General features: G+C 37.3%; 1 protein-coding gene across 1 annotated transcript; it reads left to right on the forward strand.

Annotated features, from left to right (window-relative positions):
* Positions 1–1,061: 1,061 nt before the first annotated feature.
* On the forward strand, positions 1,062–18,878 carry LOC123847026 (dnaJ homolog subfamily C member 21-like). The gene is given in 4 exon segments (XM_045879168.1): positions 1,062–1,150; positions 17,234–17,419; positions 17,421–17,510; positions 17,512–18,878. Coding segments are annotated over 4 exon segments (1,446 nt in total). The 3' UTR covers positions 18,593–18,878.
* The last annotated feature ends 329 nt before the right edge of the window (positions 18,879–19,207 follow it).

Genomic DNA, 19,207 nt, shown 5'->3' on the forward strand with positions numbered 1-19,207 from the left:
GAAGGGTAAAGAAAATAGGAAGGAAGGAAAGAAAGGTAATCTGTTTTTGAAACTCTCTAAAGCTCTTACTTTATCTTATTGAAATGTTTCTCAATAGTTTGTGTAAATTAGCTTTCATATACTTATCAATTTATTCTTCCAAGTAAATTATTGATTTATTCAACAATTGTTGAATAAAGTCTTCATAGAGAAGATTACAGCTGAATTTACTCTCGGGGAGCTTGATCTATTAAGATACTAGATATGTAGATAGAGATCACAGAATCATTGAAAATTGGTGCAGAATTCTATCAGGAAACAGGGCTACAAACTCGAGGACAGTGCAGAATACACAGGTTTGCTCTAGTCTGGAGTAGGGTGAACGAGGAAGGGAAGTCTTTATGAAGGAGTGGTCCTTGAGCCGAGATTCGGAGGCAAGGAAGGAATTAGGTGAAGAGCAGAGATGGGGAGGGGGATGTGCACTCGGAAGAAGAGACCCCATGTGCAGTGGCTCAGAGTGTATAGAGAGCCTGGTGTTTAAATGACACAGAAATCAAGCAGTGTGGCCCAACACCGGGGAGTGAGGGGCCTCATAGGTAGTCATGTTAAGGATCTTGGTCTGGGCCATAAGAATGAGAGGTAGCCACTGATAGTTTAAACAGGGGTGTTAAATGACTGGGTTTGAATTTTTAATGATCGCTCTTCTTGAAGACTGGAGAACAGAGTCCATACTAGTCGACATGTACATAATCTTTATAAAGCTGTTTCATCAGTTCACGTGAGAAATGATGGCTGCATGGACAGGGGTACTCGCTGCTGAATAATTTTCATAAATATTTGAGAGGGAAAAGCATATTGGTAAAGTTTTAGAAATAAGAAGTACAGGGGAGAAAAGTATCAGAAATGAATCTGAGATCTCAATCCTATGTCATTGAACAGATAGACATGATTGAGAGAATATTCTGGAACAGGATCCTTGTCTTTTTGTGTCATTCAGTGGAATAGGGAGTGGAGAAATGATCATGAGTTTTATTTCATACATGTTTTTATGGACTTTGAAAAATCTAAGTTCCAGGTTTCACATGTGTGGATTTGATTCACAGAGACGAGAACTGACGTGGAGACACGTGCATGGTGGTCACATCCACAGTGGCCGTAGTACTGGGCGTGGGTGAGTTTCCTGGGAAACAATTAAAGGACCAGGAATAAGATTTCAGTTAATCAGGTGCCTGGGTGGCTCAGTCGGTTAAGCATCTGCCGTCGGCTCAGGTCATGATCTCAGGGTCCTGGGATGGAGTCTTACATCCGGCTCCATGCTCAACAGGGAGTCTGCATCTCCCTCTGCCTGTGTGCTCTCTCTCTCTCTCAAATAAATAAATAAAATTAAATTAAAAAAAAAAAACCTTTACAAAGCCAAAAATACACTTACTATATGATCCAGAGATTATACTCCTAAGTATTTGGCCAAATGAGTTATCCAGGGGCCCCTGGGTGGCTCAGTTGGTTAAGCATCTGCCTTTGGCTCATGTCATGATCTTAGGGTCCTGGGATCGAGTCCCACCTCGGGCTCCCTGCTCAGCCAGGAGTCTGCTTCTCCCTCTGTTCCTCCCCACTGCTTGTGCATCACTCTCTCTCTCAAATAAATAAAATCTTTTTAAAAAAAGATTTCACTTAATAAAAGAATAGGATGAACTTGCTGAGGAAAATGAATAGTAGGGCTCAGAGACACAGGAAGGAAAAAAAATTTGTAGTGTCTGAAAAGGTGAGAGTTTCATGAGAAAGCAAGTAAGTGTGTTGTCAGAAATACAGTGCTCAGGGGTGATAGGATGGGGAAAAACCCAAAGACCATTACATGGAGTTGTGTGGATGTCATAAAAGAGCTTCGGAAGCATTGCTTTGATGGAATTATGGGGGGATTGCGTAGAACAAAGCAAGGGCAAGGCTGGGAAGGCAGGGCAGGTGGCACATGGAATTCTTCCCTCCTGATGTTGTTAGTCCCCTCTCCGAGCCCCTCACTAAACATAACCTCTGCATCTGTGAATTACTAGGCATCAAAAAGGAGACTCTGTTGGAGGTGGAGAAAACAAAAACGTTGGAGAAAATAATTAATGTTTAGTATGTATTTAGTAGTCCAATAGCATTATACCAACTCAGTTATTCCTATACTAGATTATTAATAAGTTACAGTATTAGGGTCTTTTTTTTTCCCCTTCAGTATCTTCTTGAACATCTGGCTGCAGCCTATTATGGATAAGTTAACTTGTGAAAATCCATTATGCACTTCAAAATTAGTTCCATAATTGTATTATCACTATGAAAGAATTGGCTATATTTCAGCATAAAATATAAATGGATCTGACTTTTCTCATTAATACTTGATGGTACATAGTTTAATATTGAATTGAAGCAGAACCCTGAGGTGGTTGTGAAAAGGACAATTTATAAATGTGAATTTAACCAGGGACTGATAAAATAAATCTTAGTTTTAGTTATTCTAGGTGAATGTGGCTTACTAGACTCTATCTACTTATAAAGCATATTCAATTAAAAGTAGAACATCTTTATTACTGTGATGGAGAAATAATCAACATCTCCCTGTTTAATGTTGTTCAACAAATGTGGCTTATGGAGAATCAGCAATATCCTATCTTTTTTGCACATGTTCTAGCCTCTCTCTTTGTAAATAATTGACGGATGTTGAGATATATTCTTGAATCCTCATTTCTTTCAAAGGGGGGGGGGTTGATTGGCTTTATCCGTGTCATGAAATTTCAACATTATCAAATGGGCTACCTCTGTTAGTTCGTTTCACTTTGCTTATCTTTTATAGCAAATGGATTCTATTGGTTGTCTTTGTTCTGAGAAGATAAATGTCTACCAATAAACTATCTTGCTTATTTTATGTGGAACCATAACAGGCTGTTGTATATTTATTGTGCTTGATTTTTTAGAGAACAGAACTTAAAAAGCACCTAACAAATAACACCATCTCTTCCTAACTAAACAGTGGGTTTATTGTAGAAATTCAAAACTGTGGTTTTAAAAAGGAAGAAAAGTAGCTGCTTGCCATTTTATTTTAATAAGCCTAAGAGGCCTTGAGAATCAGGCGTGGTTATTCATGGGCTCTGTCCTTACTCGCTTCCCATGGCTATCAATCTGCAAGCTAGGAGAAATGATGCCTCATCCAACTGATGTTTTGTGAATTGCTTTTTTCCCCCCCATTTAACCCCATTTCTAGTATGGGAGAAGAAAGACTTGTTATATAATTTCTGAGATCCAGTACAAAATGACAGGTTAGGACCTCTTGATCAAAAATTCTGAAGAATTTCAGGGCAGCAACAGCAGAGGATTAAACCAAGCGTGGTCCCCTTCTAAGTGCAGATCCTGGGCAACTGCACAGTTTGCCAATGAAATCAGCCTGATAATGAGACATCTGAACAGTCCTGAGAAATCTAAGCCGGGATCTCAAAGTCCATTCCAAAGGAAATTGAATACAAAGCTTCCATATGTATCTCTTACAACACAGTCCTCTCCAAAAGAAGTTCACCATTCTTATCCTCGCCAAACTTTTCTGAATTTAGACATCTATATGATTTCCATGCGCATCTACTACATACATTCTTCCCCCAAGAGCTCCTCTTGACATTGCATATCCATCAGATGATCTGTGGACCATCTGCTGATGAAACTCACTATTTTCAGAATATATTTTGTAGCTCCTTTTGAAGTAAGGCTCCCTTTCTGTGTTTTAGGGCCTTTTGTTTTAAAAATCAAGTAAGATGTTCACTATTTACTCCTTTGGGGCTTCGAAACCTAGACTTGCCCAAACTGTCTTTCATGAATATTTTATCAAAACCTGTAGCCCACATCAGGTAGATGCTGGGAGTTTAACACTGCAGACTAAAATGAAGTTTGAGCATAAAAATGAAGTGTTAAATGGAGTATAAAATTGCAGCGGCCTGTTTTGGAGTGTGGGTTTGCCTCGGGCTCCGAGCCACTATCAGGAGAGCTCAGACTCTGAGTTCTTCTCAGGTGGACAGGAATTGCAGACTCATGTCTGAGAAATCTTAAAGTGAAAGAGAAAGCAACAATTCAAAACCCTCAAAACATCATAGCCCTCTGATTCAAATGTATTTTTAATTTATCCATTATTTTATTAATCTATTTATTAAAAAACATCCTTTAAAAGTTTACAAATCTATACATTCAAATGGAAACATCCAAATTAGAAATCCTCCTTGATTCGATCTAAACTAATTATCTTACTTGTTAAGCAGCTCTTTATTTATGGGAGGCAGTCTTGTTGTTGATATGGGTGGGAATGATCATTGTCTTAATACATCAGTCTCATTCAAAATGTGCAAATAACCAGATCTGGAAGACAAAAAAATGATATATTGGTTAGTGATTGATTAAAGCTTTAAATTAATATATATATGAACTTTCTAGCCACAACTTTTTTAGGTTTTTGACTCTTTCTGCTTTTGGTTTTGTTTACATGCTTTTAATTTTCATGAAAACATACATATCCATCCCCACCAAGAGCAACGACAAAGCAATAATCTATTCTGTTACATTCCAGTGAAGTAGCAAAGCTGTACACAGAGATCAATAACAATGCTTGTTAAGGGCAATCTCAACAATATATTAACTGATCTACTCTTATCTATTGACTGCATTGATATTTATTTATGATGTATGTTTTTTACTATTTAAATAGCACAATGGTATTTTTAAAATTGAGTTACTGCCCAATAGGTTATATTTAGGACATGGTTACCTCTGGACGTACCTAGTCCTAATGGCTGTAATAATGAATAGCAGTAGTAAACAAACCCAAGATGTTGGCAAAGAAGATCAGAAGTGATATATTTTGAGAAGATGCTCTCTCTAAGAAATGGTAATTTGTCCTCTAATGAACATTTTATGAGGTGGAGTCTCATCACTTAGCAGACTTTGAGGCCATGATAGCCTTCCTAATTACTCTGTTAATGGTGGCAGCATAATGGAGATGGTGCTTATAGGCACAAGCAAAGTCAGAAGATAATTACTCTAGTTCTTGAGTAGGGTGAAAAAAAATGATCTCAGAAATACCCTGTGACAAGCTCCACATTGCAGCAAGTCTTGAAAAATAAACTAGGATCATTAGCTGTTTTTAGCAGTCTGTTATTATACTAGCTTTTTGTTTCCAACAAAGCAGGTCAAATTATCACAGTAGTGCGCACGTTCTCAAATCCCCTCTGTGAGATATTTCAGAATGAATGGATATCCAGAAAGAAAGAAATATATTTACTAGAATATAGGTGTGTCTAGTATATAAAATGTCTACCTTGCCCAAACTGAAAAATGTGGGTAGATAGAGATCCACATTTTGGAACAATTTCTCTTTTTCAAAATATAACACATCATAGGGCTATTTTTCAAAGGACTTTTTCCAATGCAGTTAGTATCTTATACTAATAGACTATAAGCTACCTAAATTAAGACAGACTGGGTTGCAAAGGAACTTAGAGTGGAGTTTTTAGATTTCTTGCTCATTGATGGCCAACCTAAAATCAAGATCATGTCAAACTGGAAAATATCAAGAATATCAGGGAAAATGTAGATAAGGGATAGTAGGATAGATGACATGCTCTGATTTTCCAAACTGAAAAAAAAAGTATCTGGATAAAATATTTTAAAAACGCATTTTTATTTTTTTAAATTTTTTTTTAAAGATTTTATTTATTTATTTGAGAGAGAGAGAATGAGAGACAGAGAGCATGAGAGGGAGGAGGGACAGAGGGAGAAGCAGACTCCCCGCCGAGCAGGGAGCCCGATGTGGGACCCAATCCTGGGACTCCAGGATCATGACCCGAGCCGAAGGTAGTCGCTTAACCAACTGAGCCACCCAGGCGCCCTAAAAACACATTTTTAAAAACAAATCTGTGAGCTAATAAATAAAATGAAGGAATCTGCAAATCCTCCAAAGAAAGTAGAATGAGGAACACTCAAATAAGGGAGCTTTAAAGTCAGCCCTCTTCCTGCAGGATTCTTCCAAACCTTCAGATCTGGCACCCCTGCTTTGAGAGCCCTAGGGATGTTAGAAGTAAGACCTAGCTAGGCTCTTCCCAGTCTGGGTAGTTGAGAGGAGGCACATGAATACAATTAGGGAACCAAAGAGCTATAGATATGGAAGAGTGAAAAAGAAATGCATCCCTCTCTACAGAAATAGAGAATGCAATGCTGGTCTTCACAGTGGGGCTTGATAGAGGAAACATAAGTTTATCCTGAAAATTCAGAATCACAAGGCAGCTCATAAGCAGACTCCCAGTCATGATACTCTGTATTCTGGAAAAAAAATCAGGCAGGCATATAATTTCACATGTATGCTGTCTGATGAAGTCCTCATTTGTCTGATAGAAGCAAATTAAAATTATCTATGTATGAATTCAACTTTAACCCAAGATTAAAATTTCCATAGAAAAACTGCAGTTGACATTCCACAATTTATAGTGAAACTATAGAAAATTAAGAAAATAAAGCACTCTGAGTGAATAATAAATATAACAAAAAAAGACCCACAGGTTTAATACATTAGAAAATGTTGGTAGAAAACAAAGTAACAATGACATAAATATGAATGAGAAGCTAGCAAATATTAGTAGAGAACAAGACACCATAATGACAAAGCAAATTAAAAAACATATTCTTAAAATTACAAAAATAATAAAAACAAAAAATTCATGGGACACATTAAACAGCAAATTAGCTAAAAGAACAAGAGATAGAGCCAGAAACTGGTAAGAATGTGTGTTTTATTTTTAATTTGCTTTATCATTTATGGAGAATATAAAATGTCACCACATAAGAATTATGGAAGAGACATCAAGAAGTCATGTTCAAAGAGAGTTGACTTTTTTAAATTTGTTTTTTTTAAGAAACAGGAAATGGGGAAGAGGCAATATAGTTTTCCCTGAATTGTTGAAAAGTTGAAAGACATATTGAGATCTGTCCAACGAATCATGCAGATTTATAAATTTTATGTAACAATGTTGCATTTGTCTGAATATAATAAACAACATAGCCTCAAAAATATAAAGCAAGACTTTCCAAAACTACAAGAATTTGTGGGAGATTTTATCACATATCCCTTTTTTAAAAGTTGAATGATCATGTGACATTTAGGAAATTTACCCCAGTACTGCTGTAAGGGGGAACTCATACCTCTCTCCCTCCCCCTCTGCCCCTCCTCCAACTCCTGCTCTCTCTCGCTCTAAAATAAATAAAATCTTTAAAAAAGATAATTTAGAACAGAGTAACTCCCAAAATATAAATGCATAAATAATACCTATAAAAAACAAATGATGAAATGAATATTAAAGTTATAGTAAAGATAATTATTGCAGATGTTGAAGGAGGTTATTCCAAGTGATTAAAAATTTGGGAAAAATCTAGAAATATGAATTGTACGCAAGAGAGAAGGCACAAATAAATTATAGTAGAAATGAAAATGAGAATATAGCCAAAGATCCTAAAAAAATGAGTGATTATTATGAAAAACATTATTTCAATGTATTGAAAAATATGGATTCCCAGAAAAATACAGTTTTCCTAACTAAAGAAGCAAAAGAAACCTGTATTCTTTTTTTTTTAATTCCAGTATAGTGTACATACAATGTTATATTACTTTCAGGTGTACAGCGTAGTGATTCTTCTTTAACAGCTAAGGACAGTAGTTAAGTCTTCCTACAAGACAATGTCAGGACTAGAAAACTTTGCAGACAAATTATAATATATATATATTAATATATATGTTTATATATTATATACAATTAATATATATTTATGTATATATAAAAGTAAATTCCAATGATACAGCAAATAATCCTGAGGATACTAAAATAATGAATTTTTTCTGACATACTTTATGAGGCAAACATAAACTTAATAAATTATCAAACAAATCTAGTGCAAGAAACTAAAACTGCAGTCCTATTTGCAAAATTCATAATGAGAATATAAACACATCGAATCCAGAAGTTTTAAAAATGTGTACTTGTATTTATTCCCTGAATGTAAAGTTGGTGTAGTTTTAGAAAATTGATTGAAGTAATACACTGCATTAAAAGAAGGGAGAGGAAAACATGATAAACTCAGTAAATTTTTAAAAGTTTTTGGTTAATTTAAATACTCATTAATGATTTAAACCATATCAGGAAACTAAAAAAAAATTAAAGGTCATGTATTCCCAAACACAAAATCATTTTAATAATACCATACTTAATGGTGACATGTTGAAAACATTCCTTCACAATCCGGAATAAATCAAGGATGCCCCCTCTCACTACTTCTACTTTACACTTTACTTGAGAATTTTACAAGTTTGTAAAAAAAAAAAAGTAAATTTTGTAAAGCAAGAAATTACACTTTCATTACTTGCATGTTATACAGAAAGCCCAGAAGAATCCATAGGCAGGGGTTTAGAATTAATGTGTTTTGGTAGGTTACTGGATGCAAATCAATTTATAAAAACCTTGATGGTGGTTTTTTTGTTTTGGTTTTGTTTTTACCAGCTACAGTTAGAATTTATACTAAATAGGTATGTGACATAGCAAAAATACTACGATGTGCCTAGGAATAAATATCATTTATGAAAAATTATAAACCTTCCTTGAACAACCAAAGACATAAGTATTTATACTCATACACCTAATTGTGGGGTGAAATAAGTAATTATAAAGTATACATTATAATATTAGAAATTATAAAGATTTATTATAAAAGAAGAATATATCTAAGTGAAATTGTATGTGTCAATAAAAATTTCCGTAGAAAGAATGTAATGCACAGAAAAAAACACTCATAAAAATTGATGAATAGAGCTTGGATATAGATCAGAGGGGAAGAATAGTGCTGGGATGAAAAAAAAGTCACTTTCATGTGGACTTGCAATGGTAATGGAAGAGACAAAACTATAGCACATCTAGGGGCGCCTGGCTGGCTCAGCTGGTAGAGCATGGGACACTTGATCTTGGGGTCATGAGTTCAAGCCCCACATTGGGTGTAGAACTTACTAAAAATTAAACCCTGTAGCACATCTAGAGGACACTATAGAAGAATATATTAACATATTTATAACATGATATTGGGATAGATATCTTAAAACAGAGAGCACAAACCACCTATGGTATAATTGACCATTGCAATAGCATTAGCTTTGAGAACTTCTAATTGTCAAGAGACAACAAAATGAAAGTAAAAACCTAAGTCCTAAGCAGGGAGAAGGTATTTGAAAGTACCATCCGGAATATATAAATGTTATGCATTAAACAATTTGATAAATACCACTAACCAAATAGAAAAGCTGGTCAAGAATATGTTATCAGGAACTTCTTGGAAGGACCCAGAATACAATAGAATGGCTAAGGATTAACTTAAAGAACACCAATAATTCAATAGAAATATTCCTAAAAAGGAGGGGGGGCAGAAGAAAGATTGTGTATTTTTTAAGTAGGTTATAGAACACAGGTTAGAAAGAAGCTGCCAGCACACTCGACCTGACAGGTGAGTGAGGTTACCTGGTCGGAGGCAAGAGAGGACTAAGCGTCTTCCTGCTGGTCACACCATCAGTAAGATCCGGGAGTTGCAGGATGGTGCTGGGAATCTTGGATAATGGGACCGCTGACACTTCCTACTGAGCTCGGTTCCCACCAGGAAGGATATTTAGACAAATTAGAGTCCAATGTGAGAGCGAGAACATCTGTCATTTCCTCCTGAATTAAATGTACGGGGAAAGTATCTAGAGCAGGTTTTCTTTTTTTTTTTTTTTCTTATGTTAATCCCCATACATTACATCATTAGTTCTAGATGAAGTGTTCCATGACTCATTGTTTGTGCATAACACCCAGTGCTCCATGCAGAATGTGCCCTCCTCAATACCCACCACCAGGCTAACCCATCCTCCCACCCCCCTCCCCTCTAGAACCCTCAGTTTGTTTTTCAGAGTCTATCGTCTCTCATGGTTCGTCTACCCCTCCGATTTCCCCCGCTTCATTCTTCCCCTCCCGCTACCTTCTTGTTCTTCTTCTTTTTTTTCTTAACATATATTGCATTATTTGTTTCAGAGGTACAGATCTGAGATTCAACAGTCTTGCACAATTCACAGCGCTTACCAGAGCACATACCCTCCCCAGTGTCTATCACCCAGTCACCCCATCCCTCCCACCCCACCCCCCACTCCAACAACACTCAGTTTGTTTCCTGCGATTAAGAATTCTAGAGCAGGTTTTCTTTCTACTTAGTTTTAGTGACAGAAAGTCCACTCTTTAGGCAGAGTATTGTCAGGTGTTCTGCCAATTTCATGCATCAAGAAAATCTGCAGTCTGTATTCTTGGATCCTATTAGGGTCCTTTAAATCACCATTACTGGGGAAGGGACCTATTTCAGATGTCGAGGCAAGCTGAGATTTCAGCACCTGTCATGATTGATTACAAATGCAAGTTATGGCTCAGTAGACATGCCTAGTAGATGTTCTTGGAAGTTTTCTCACAAAAAGAAATTTCTAGGTAATTCCACATAACTCGGACTGTCTATAAATGCACATACACATATTGTGTATTATGTGTGTATCTATTTATGTGAGTGTGTTAACTTTTGCAGTGAACTAATTCACTATTGAGCCTAGATTCCTATACTTCCTACATCTCTGCTTCAAAGTGTATGTGAATTTTCTAAAAATAGAATAGGTTGTATGCTTACTAGTGACATTCTCTTTCCATTCTTTCTTTTCTCCTGCATAAGAACACACGCTTCTCCTTGGAGGAGTGGGTTAACTTCTCCACATCTCTGGTAAATGATGATGGGTGACTGGGATATAGGCAAGTTCTAACTGGGAGCCTGTATTTACATACATTTCCCTCTGCCAGGCAGCGATGATAACTTAGTGGGGGTAAAGTAATTTGTCTTGTCACACACATACCTTCTTGTTTGTGGATTTCATCATGATTCTACCATTCACCCGGGCTCGCACCTTTATAGATGGGTTGACAAAGCACTTTAATTACCTCCTGATTTCCTCCTATATGAAGACACTTGTCAAATCAAATGGAGCCAGTATTAATAAATGACCATTGTCTGAACACAGTCTACTTCAAAGGTTGTTATTTCTTTATTTTTCCTTCTTTGTTATGGATGTAGTGTTGTAATAGAAATGGCAATTTTTTTTTTTTGAATGATGTAGCCCAGGATTTGAATCTTTGGTCCACCACTTACCAGCTATGTAAACAAAAATAAATTTATTGTTTCATTTTAGCATAATTTTCCTAATTGAAAAATGAGAGTGTTAAATACTACCGAACCCTAGATTGAAAAGAACTTATATAATGTGCTATGTGCAAAATCTCTGAAAGTTATTTTATAGTTTTCCACTGATCATCAGAAACAGTATCACCAGGCACCGTGCAGTGTTCTGCTTAGGACTTTAAATATGAACAACAAGATTTCGGGATGCCTGGGTGGCAGCAACGTTTGGCTCAGGTCATGATCCCAGGATGCTGGGATCAAGGGGAGTATGCTTCTTCCTCGGCCGCTCCCCCTGCTTGTGCTCACTCTCTCTCTCTGACAAATAAATAAAATCTTAAAAAGAAAAAAAAAAAAAACAAGATTTCTCACAGCTACGTAATCTAATAGAGACAGAACTACAGCAGACCGTTTTCTTTTTTCAATGAACCTTTTTATTTATTTATTTTTTGCTTGTCTTTGATTTTGTATTTTTATTGTTATGTTAATCACCATACATTACATCATTAGTTTTTGATGTAGTGTTCCACGATTCATTGTTTGTGTATAACACCCAGTGCTCCATGCAGAACGTGCCCTCCTTAATACCCATCACCAGGCTAACCCATCCTCCCACCCCCTCCCCTCTAGAACCCTCAGTTTGTTTTTCAGAGTCCATCATCTCTCATGGTTCGTCTCCCCCTCCGATTTCCCCCATTCATTCTTCCACTCCTGCTATCTTCTTTTTTTTTTCTTAACATATATTGCATTATTTGTTTCAGAGGTACAAATCTGAGATTCAACAGTCTTCCACAATTCACAGTGCTCACCATAGCACATACCCTCCCCAATGTCTATCACCCAGCCACCCCATCCCTCCCACCCCACCCCCCACTCCAGCAAACCTCAGTTTGTTTCCTGAGATTAAGAATTCCTCATATCAGTGAGGTCATTTGATACATGTCTTTCTCTGATTGACTTATTTCGCTCAGCATAACACCCTCCAGTTCCATCCACGTCGTTGCAAATGGCAAGATCTCATTCCTTTTGATGGCTGCATAATATTCCATTGTGTATATATACCACCTCTTCTTTATCCATTCATCTGTCGATGGACATCTTGGCTCTTTCCACAGTTTGGCTATTGTGGACATTGCTGCTATAAACATTGGGGTGCACGTACCCCTTCGGATCCCTACTTTTGTATCTTTGGGGTAAATACCCAGTAGTGCAATTGCTGGGTCGTATGGTAGCTCTATTTTCAACTTTTTGAGGAACCTCCATACTGTTTTCCAGAGTGGTTGCACCAGCTTGCATTCCCACCAACAATGTAGGAGGGTTCCCCTTTCTCCGCATCCCTGCCAACATCTGTCATTTCCTGACTTGTTAATTTTAGCCATTCTGACTGGTGTGAGGTGGTATCTCATGGAGGTTTTGATTTGGATTTCCCTGATGCCGAGCGATATTGAGCTCTTTTTCATGTGTCTGTTGGTCATTTGGATGTCTTCTTTGGAAAAATGTCTGTTCATGCCTTCTGCCCATTTCTTGATTGGATTCTTTGTTTGGGTGTTGAGTTTGATGAGTTCTTTATAGATTTTGGATACTAGCCCTTTATCTGATATGTCATTTGCAAATATCTTCTCCCATTCTGTCGGTTGTCTTTTGGTTTTGTTGACTGTTTGTTTTGCTGTGCAAAAGCTTTTTATCTTGATGAAGTCCCAATAGTTCATTTTTGCCCTTGCTTCCCTTGCCTTTGGCGGTGTTTCTAGGAAGAAGTTGCTTTGCCTGAGGTCAAAGAGGTTGCTGCCTGTGTTCTCCTTTAGGATGTTGATGGACTCCTGTCTCACATTGAGGTCTTTCAACCATTTGGAGTCTATTTTTGTGTGTGGTGTAAGAAAATGGTCCAGTTTCATTCTTCTGCATGTGGCTGTCCAATTTTCCCAACACCATTTGTTGAAGAGACTGTCTTTTTTCCATTGGACATTCTTTCCTGCTTTGTCAAAGATGAGTTGGCCATAGAGTTGAGGGTCCATTTCTGGGCTCTCTATTCTGTTCCATTGATCTATGTGTCTGTTTTTGTCTTGATGATGACAGCTTTGTAATAGAGCTGGAAGTCCGGAACTGTGATGCCGCCAGCTTTGCTTTTCTCTTTCAATATTCTTCTGGCTATTCAGGGTCTTTTCTGGTTCCATACAAATTTTAGGATTATTTGTTCCATTTCTTTGAAAAAAGTGGGTGGTATTTTGATGGGGATTGCATTGAATGTGTAGATTGCTCTAGGTAGCATTGACATCTTCACAATATTTGTTCTTCCAATCCATGAGCATGGAACGTTTTTCCATTTCTTTGTGTCTTCCTCAATTTCTTTCATGAGTATTTAATAGTTTTCTGAGTACAGATCCTTTGCCTCTTTGGTTAGATTTATGCCTAGGTATCTTATGGTTTTGGGTGCAGTTGTAAATGGGATTGACTCCTTAATTTCTCTTTCTTCTGTCTTGATGTTGGTGTATAGGAATGCCACTGATTTCTGTGCATTGATTTTATATCCTGCCACTTTACTGAATTCCTGTATGAGTTCTAGCAGTTTTGGGGTGGAGTCTTTTGGGTTTTCCACATAAAGTATCATCTCATCTGCAAAGAGTGGGAGTTTGACTTGTTCTTTGCCAATTTGGATGCCTTTGATTTCTTTTTGTTGTCTGATTGCTGTGGCTAGGACTTCTATTACTTTGTTGAATAGCAGTGATGATAGTGGACGTCCCTGCCATGTTCCTGACCTTAGGGGGAAAGCTCTCAGTTTTTCCCCATTGAGAATGATATTTGCTGTAGGTTTTTCATAGATGGCTTTTATGATATTGAGGTATGTACCCTCTATTCCTATACTCTGAAGAGTTTTGATCAAGAAAGGATGCTGTACTTTGTCACATGCTTTTTCTGCATCTATTGAGAGGATCATATGATTCTTGTTCTTTCTTTTGTTAATGTATTGTATCACGTTGATTGATTTGCAGATGTTGAACCAACCTTGCAGTCCAGGGATAAATCCCACTTGGTACAGCAGACCGTTTTAATAGAATTTTGTTAAGTACCATGATAAAGACATGTTTGGAGTATCTTAGGAGTATCTAAGGGAATTAAATCTTGCTGAGTCTATTGTGTTAGCAACTGTGATGAGGAGGAATGGCCCGCCTGACCGTCCATTCAAGGGCAGAGGTGGGGGAGTATAAAACTTCCTTTTTCTTTATGCTCTTGTCCACCCAACCTCATCCTGCCTTGTGATGTTGAGTTTGAATTCTTGTCTGAAAAACATGGGGAAAAAATTCTTGTTTGAAAAACATGAAATGCAGCACAAGAATTTTTAAGATGTCTATTTCAACTTCACCACATTCATAGAAAATTATCGCTGAGTGGTTTTGTTTTCACCCATTGCTGTTCTCTTAGCTGACAGATTGAAAGATTAAAAAACAAAACAAAACCATTTAGTATATGAGCTGCCGAAGCGAGCACCAAAACAAAACCACTTAATTGGTCCTCTTAACTGACATGAGCTTCGGGATGATTGTTCATTTCTCTTACATGTTACTTTTGTGGAAGGAATGCTACACAAGAAGCACAGAGCCGTATTCATTTCCTCAAATTCATAACTGATGCCTGTTCTCTGTTCTCAGATAGTGGATATCGTTACCCTGTAATAGGATGAGATGCAGTCCTAATAATGTCACTGCCTCCAAGATTTCATGAGTTATATAAAATGGAATCGATTCTGCATACCTACCCTGTCAAAACCACTCTTGTGGAAATAACGGGTTTTCATTGGTGTTTTCTTTTAGAATTTTTTAAAATATAAAATACTTAGTTCCTATTTGCAAACTTAGTGAATAAAAAGCTTGCATCTCTTGTGGAACAGATGTTTTGTGGGATGCAGAAGGACGGATCTTAGGAAGTTGCATGGAGGTGAGAGAGCCTGAGCATTAGAAAAGTTGCATAGTTGAGGGGATCAGTGAGGGGAGCAGAAGCACAGAGACAGGTTTCCATCATGTGCGGGGAAGTAGGAAAATGCATGTGCCTATGAGACCAGGGGTGATCGCTGCTTCAACCTGCCTGATCCTGACAGTCAACCTATTTTCTTCTTGGTTGTCCCCATATTTACTTAATACTGCCAAGACTATAAAGTACAAATTGTGTTTATCCTCAGTCTTCCTCCTAATTAAATGTGAAAGTACCTGCCAGCAAAATGGAAAAATTATTCTAAACACCTTTATAGTGCTGCTGCTTTTCTTTAACTGAAGAATAATTGGCATGCAATAATACATTAATTTCAGGTGTACAACACAGTGATTTGATATTTATATACATTACAAAATGGTCACCACAGTAAATCTAGTTACCATCTTTCTCCATACGAAACTGTTTTATTGACTATATTCCCTATGCTGCACTTTCCATCCCCATGCCTCAACCATATTACAAATGGAAATCTGTACCTCTTCATCCCCATTACCTATTTCACCCCCCCCCCACTTCCCCCCTGGCAACCATCAGTTTGTTCTCTTGGAGTCTATTTCTGTTTTGTTTTGTTTTGTTTGTCACTGTTATTATTTTTTAGATTTTGTTCATTATTCCATTTCTGGTATTGTTTTTTAGATTACACATGTAAGTGAAGTCATGATTTTGTCGTTCTCTGTCTGACTTATTTCACTTAGCGTAATATTCTCTAGCTCTATCCATGTTGTCACAAATGGCAAAATTTCACTATTCTTTATGGCTAAGTAATATTCCATGTGAGTGTATAAATATATATATAATATACAAATAAATATATATAATAAATATATAAATATATTTTGTATGTAAAAATATAAAATTTATATATAAAATATATATAGTAAAATTTATATATAAAATATATAAATATTATATAAATACACACACACACACATATACACTCTACTTCTTCCTTATCCATATATCCATTAATGGACATTCAGGTTGCTTCTGTATCTTGGCAATTTTAAATAATGGTGCAATGAACACAGTGGTATATATGTCTTTTTGAATTAGTGTTTTCATTTTCTTTGGATAAGTACTTAGAAGTGGAATTACTAGATGATATGTGTTTCTATTTTTAATTTTTTAAAAAGATTTATTTTTTAAGATATTTTTTCAAGGATTTATTTCTTTATTTGAGAGAGAGAGACATAGAGAGAGCACAAGCAGGGGGAGAGGCAGAGGGAGAAGCAGACTCCCTGTTGAGCAGGAAGCCGGATGTGGGACTCAATCCCAGGACCCTGAGATCATGACCTGAGCCGAAGGCAGACGCTTAACCTTCTGAGCCACCCAAGTGCCCCTGTTTATTTATTTTAGAGAAAGAGCACATAAGCAGGGGAAGTGGAGGGAGCGATAGAGATTCTGAAGCTGACTCCAGTGGAGTCTGACGCAGGGCTCAATCTCATGACCCTGAGACCAAGACCTGAGCCAAAAACCAAGAGTTGGATGCTTAACCAAATGCACCACCCAGGCACCCCTATACTTTTAATTTTTCGAGGAACCTCTGTATTGTTTCCCATAGTGGCTACACCAATGAATTTAGTTATTTTGACTGGCTGGTGATACTGTTAAATAATCTATGGAAAAAACACTTCATTCTAGGACATATTTCTCCATTCTTATTCTGTTCATTAATTTAATTATTCATCAGATAACTGAATGCTAGACACTGGTTTGAGATTTACTTGATTATGTCATTGGAGTCTCATTTTACCTTTTCCTGTGTATGTCAGTCGCCCTAATTCAGAGAGAGGAAACATCCCAAGTCCATGAGTCTAAGACGAGAGAGACTTTAATTTAGGTCTCTGATTCCAAAGTAAATAGCCACTGTCCTCTTGCTTCCTACGTACCTGTTCCCACTTAGTCGTCTGGCAAATACCTTCTGATTGGGTGGAAGATTAGAGCAGTAGATTAATTCATTAATAAATCTTGAGTGCTCACAACAAACAAGGACCTGTTACTCTGGTTATGGAGATGATGAAAAGGGCTTTTATACAGTTTATCATAACGTTTTTGAAATGATTGTGAAGGAAGAGCTAGAATCTATGTTAGAAGAGGAGATGGAAGATTTCCCCACTTTTGGAGACTCCCAGAGTGACTATGATATGGTAGTCCACCCTTTCTATGCCTGTTGGCAGTTTCTGCACTCAGAAGAACTTTCCTTGGAAGGAAGAATATGATACATGGCAAGCTTCAAACAGCTGGGCAAAAGAGCCATGGAAAAAGAAAAAAAAAGATTCACGACAAAGCAAGGAAGGAGAACGAGCTTGTGCGCCAGCTGGTCTCATTCATCCATAAGAGAGACAGAAGAGTGCAGGCGCATCCGAAGCTCATGGAGGAACAGAACGCCGAGAAGGCCAGGAAGGCAGAGGAGATGAGGCGGCTACAGAAGCTGAAGCAGGCCAAACTGGCTGAGCAGTACAAGGGACAGAGCTGGATGACCGTGGCCAACCTGGGGAAGGAGCTCAAGGAAATGGAGGTGGGCTACGAGGAGTTTGGAGATGGATCAGATGAAGATGAGACAGAGGAATCTGAGCCCAAAGATGGGACAGAGGAATCTGAGCTCAAAGATCGGCACGGTGGTAAAGACGGTGATGAGGCTGAGGATGCTGAGCTGTATGATGACCTTTCCTGCCCAGTGTGTGACAAATCTTTCAAGATGGAAAAGGCCATGAGGAATCATGAAAAATCAAAGAAGTATCGGGAAATGGTTGCCTTGTTAAAACAACAGTTGGAGGAGGAGGAAGAAAATTTTTCAGGACTTCAAACTGATGAAAGTCCATTGAATGCCAATTCTGAGGAAGAAATAGAAGATGCACCAAAACAAAAGCTTTCCAAAAGGCAGAAGAAAAAGAAACAGAAGCCAGCACAGAATTATTATGATAACTTCAATGAAAATGGAACTGGAGAAGAAGTAAAGTTTGAATCAGAAGATACCAACTTAAATCAAGACTCTGCCAAAGAATTGGATGGGAGTCCCCAAGAAAGTATCACTGTCACTGAGACTGTCGAACTCTGTGATGATCCAAAAAATGTAGCTAAGAATGCTCCTAAACCCAAAGGAAAAAAAGCCAAAGATATGAAAAAATCTGTCAAAGTACCTGCTAAACCACAGACAGTGAGTGATGTTCTTATCAGCTATGCAACCTGCCATAGTGAATTTCCATCCCGGAATAAACTTTTTGACCATCTGAAGGCCACAGGTCATGCAAGAGCACCTTCATCGTGTTCTTTAAACAGTGTAACAAGTAGTCGAAGCAAGAAAGAGAAACATAAAAACAGAAATTCTGCCAACGCTTTTTCTTTTTGATTGTCTCTAGATTTTGAAACCAAAAACTGAACTGAAGTCATCTAAAGAGTTAAAATTTCGGTGATCTGCAATTTATTGCATTGTGGAAGATTATTTTTATCTTGTAAAAACATTTTTTTGTTTAATATATATTTTTTAAACATTTCATTAGTGATTGAATTCTACTTTGCCATCTGAATTGACTTGAATGTCTCAAAACAGGTACATATTGTAAAGTATACATTCTTGATTTCTCTTGGCTCACATGGACAGAAATGTACAGGGAGAATTAAATTATTTTAACACAAAAAAATTGCTGGTGTTTAGGCAGTGTACAAAACGAAAATCCTGCCTCTAATGAAAATAACTTTCTAGATACATAGAAACATATCCTTTAAGTGCTTTATTGACCATCTACCTGGTTGGTTAGATTTTTCAGAGTAGATACAATGTGTTTCACTCCTGATTCCCTACTTTCTGATTCAGTGATTATTTAATGAATCAGTATTGAACTAGGCATGATGATATATAATATGGAGCTTAAAAGGGCAGTGACATGTCATATTGCCTAGGCTTGAATCCTGGAGAAATGACGTTCTGTCCCCCCACAAGTAATGTATTTTCTCAGTAGTCAGT

This window comes from Mirounga angustirostris, unplaced genomic scaffold (assembly GCF_029215605.1).
Source record: "Mirounga angustirostris isolate CCGP_5_RB_7025 unplaced genomic scaffold, mMirAng1.0.hap1 SCAF_6, whole genome shotgun sequence".
Lineage (NCBI taxonomy): Eukaryota > Metazoa > Chordata > Mammalia > Carnivora > Phocidae > Mirounga > Mirounga angustirostris.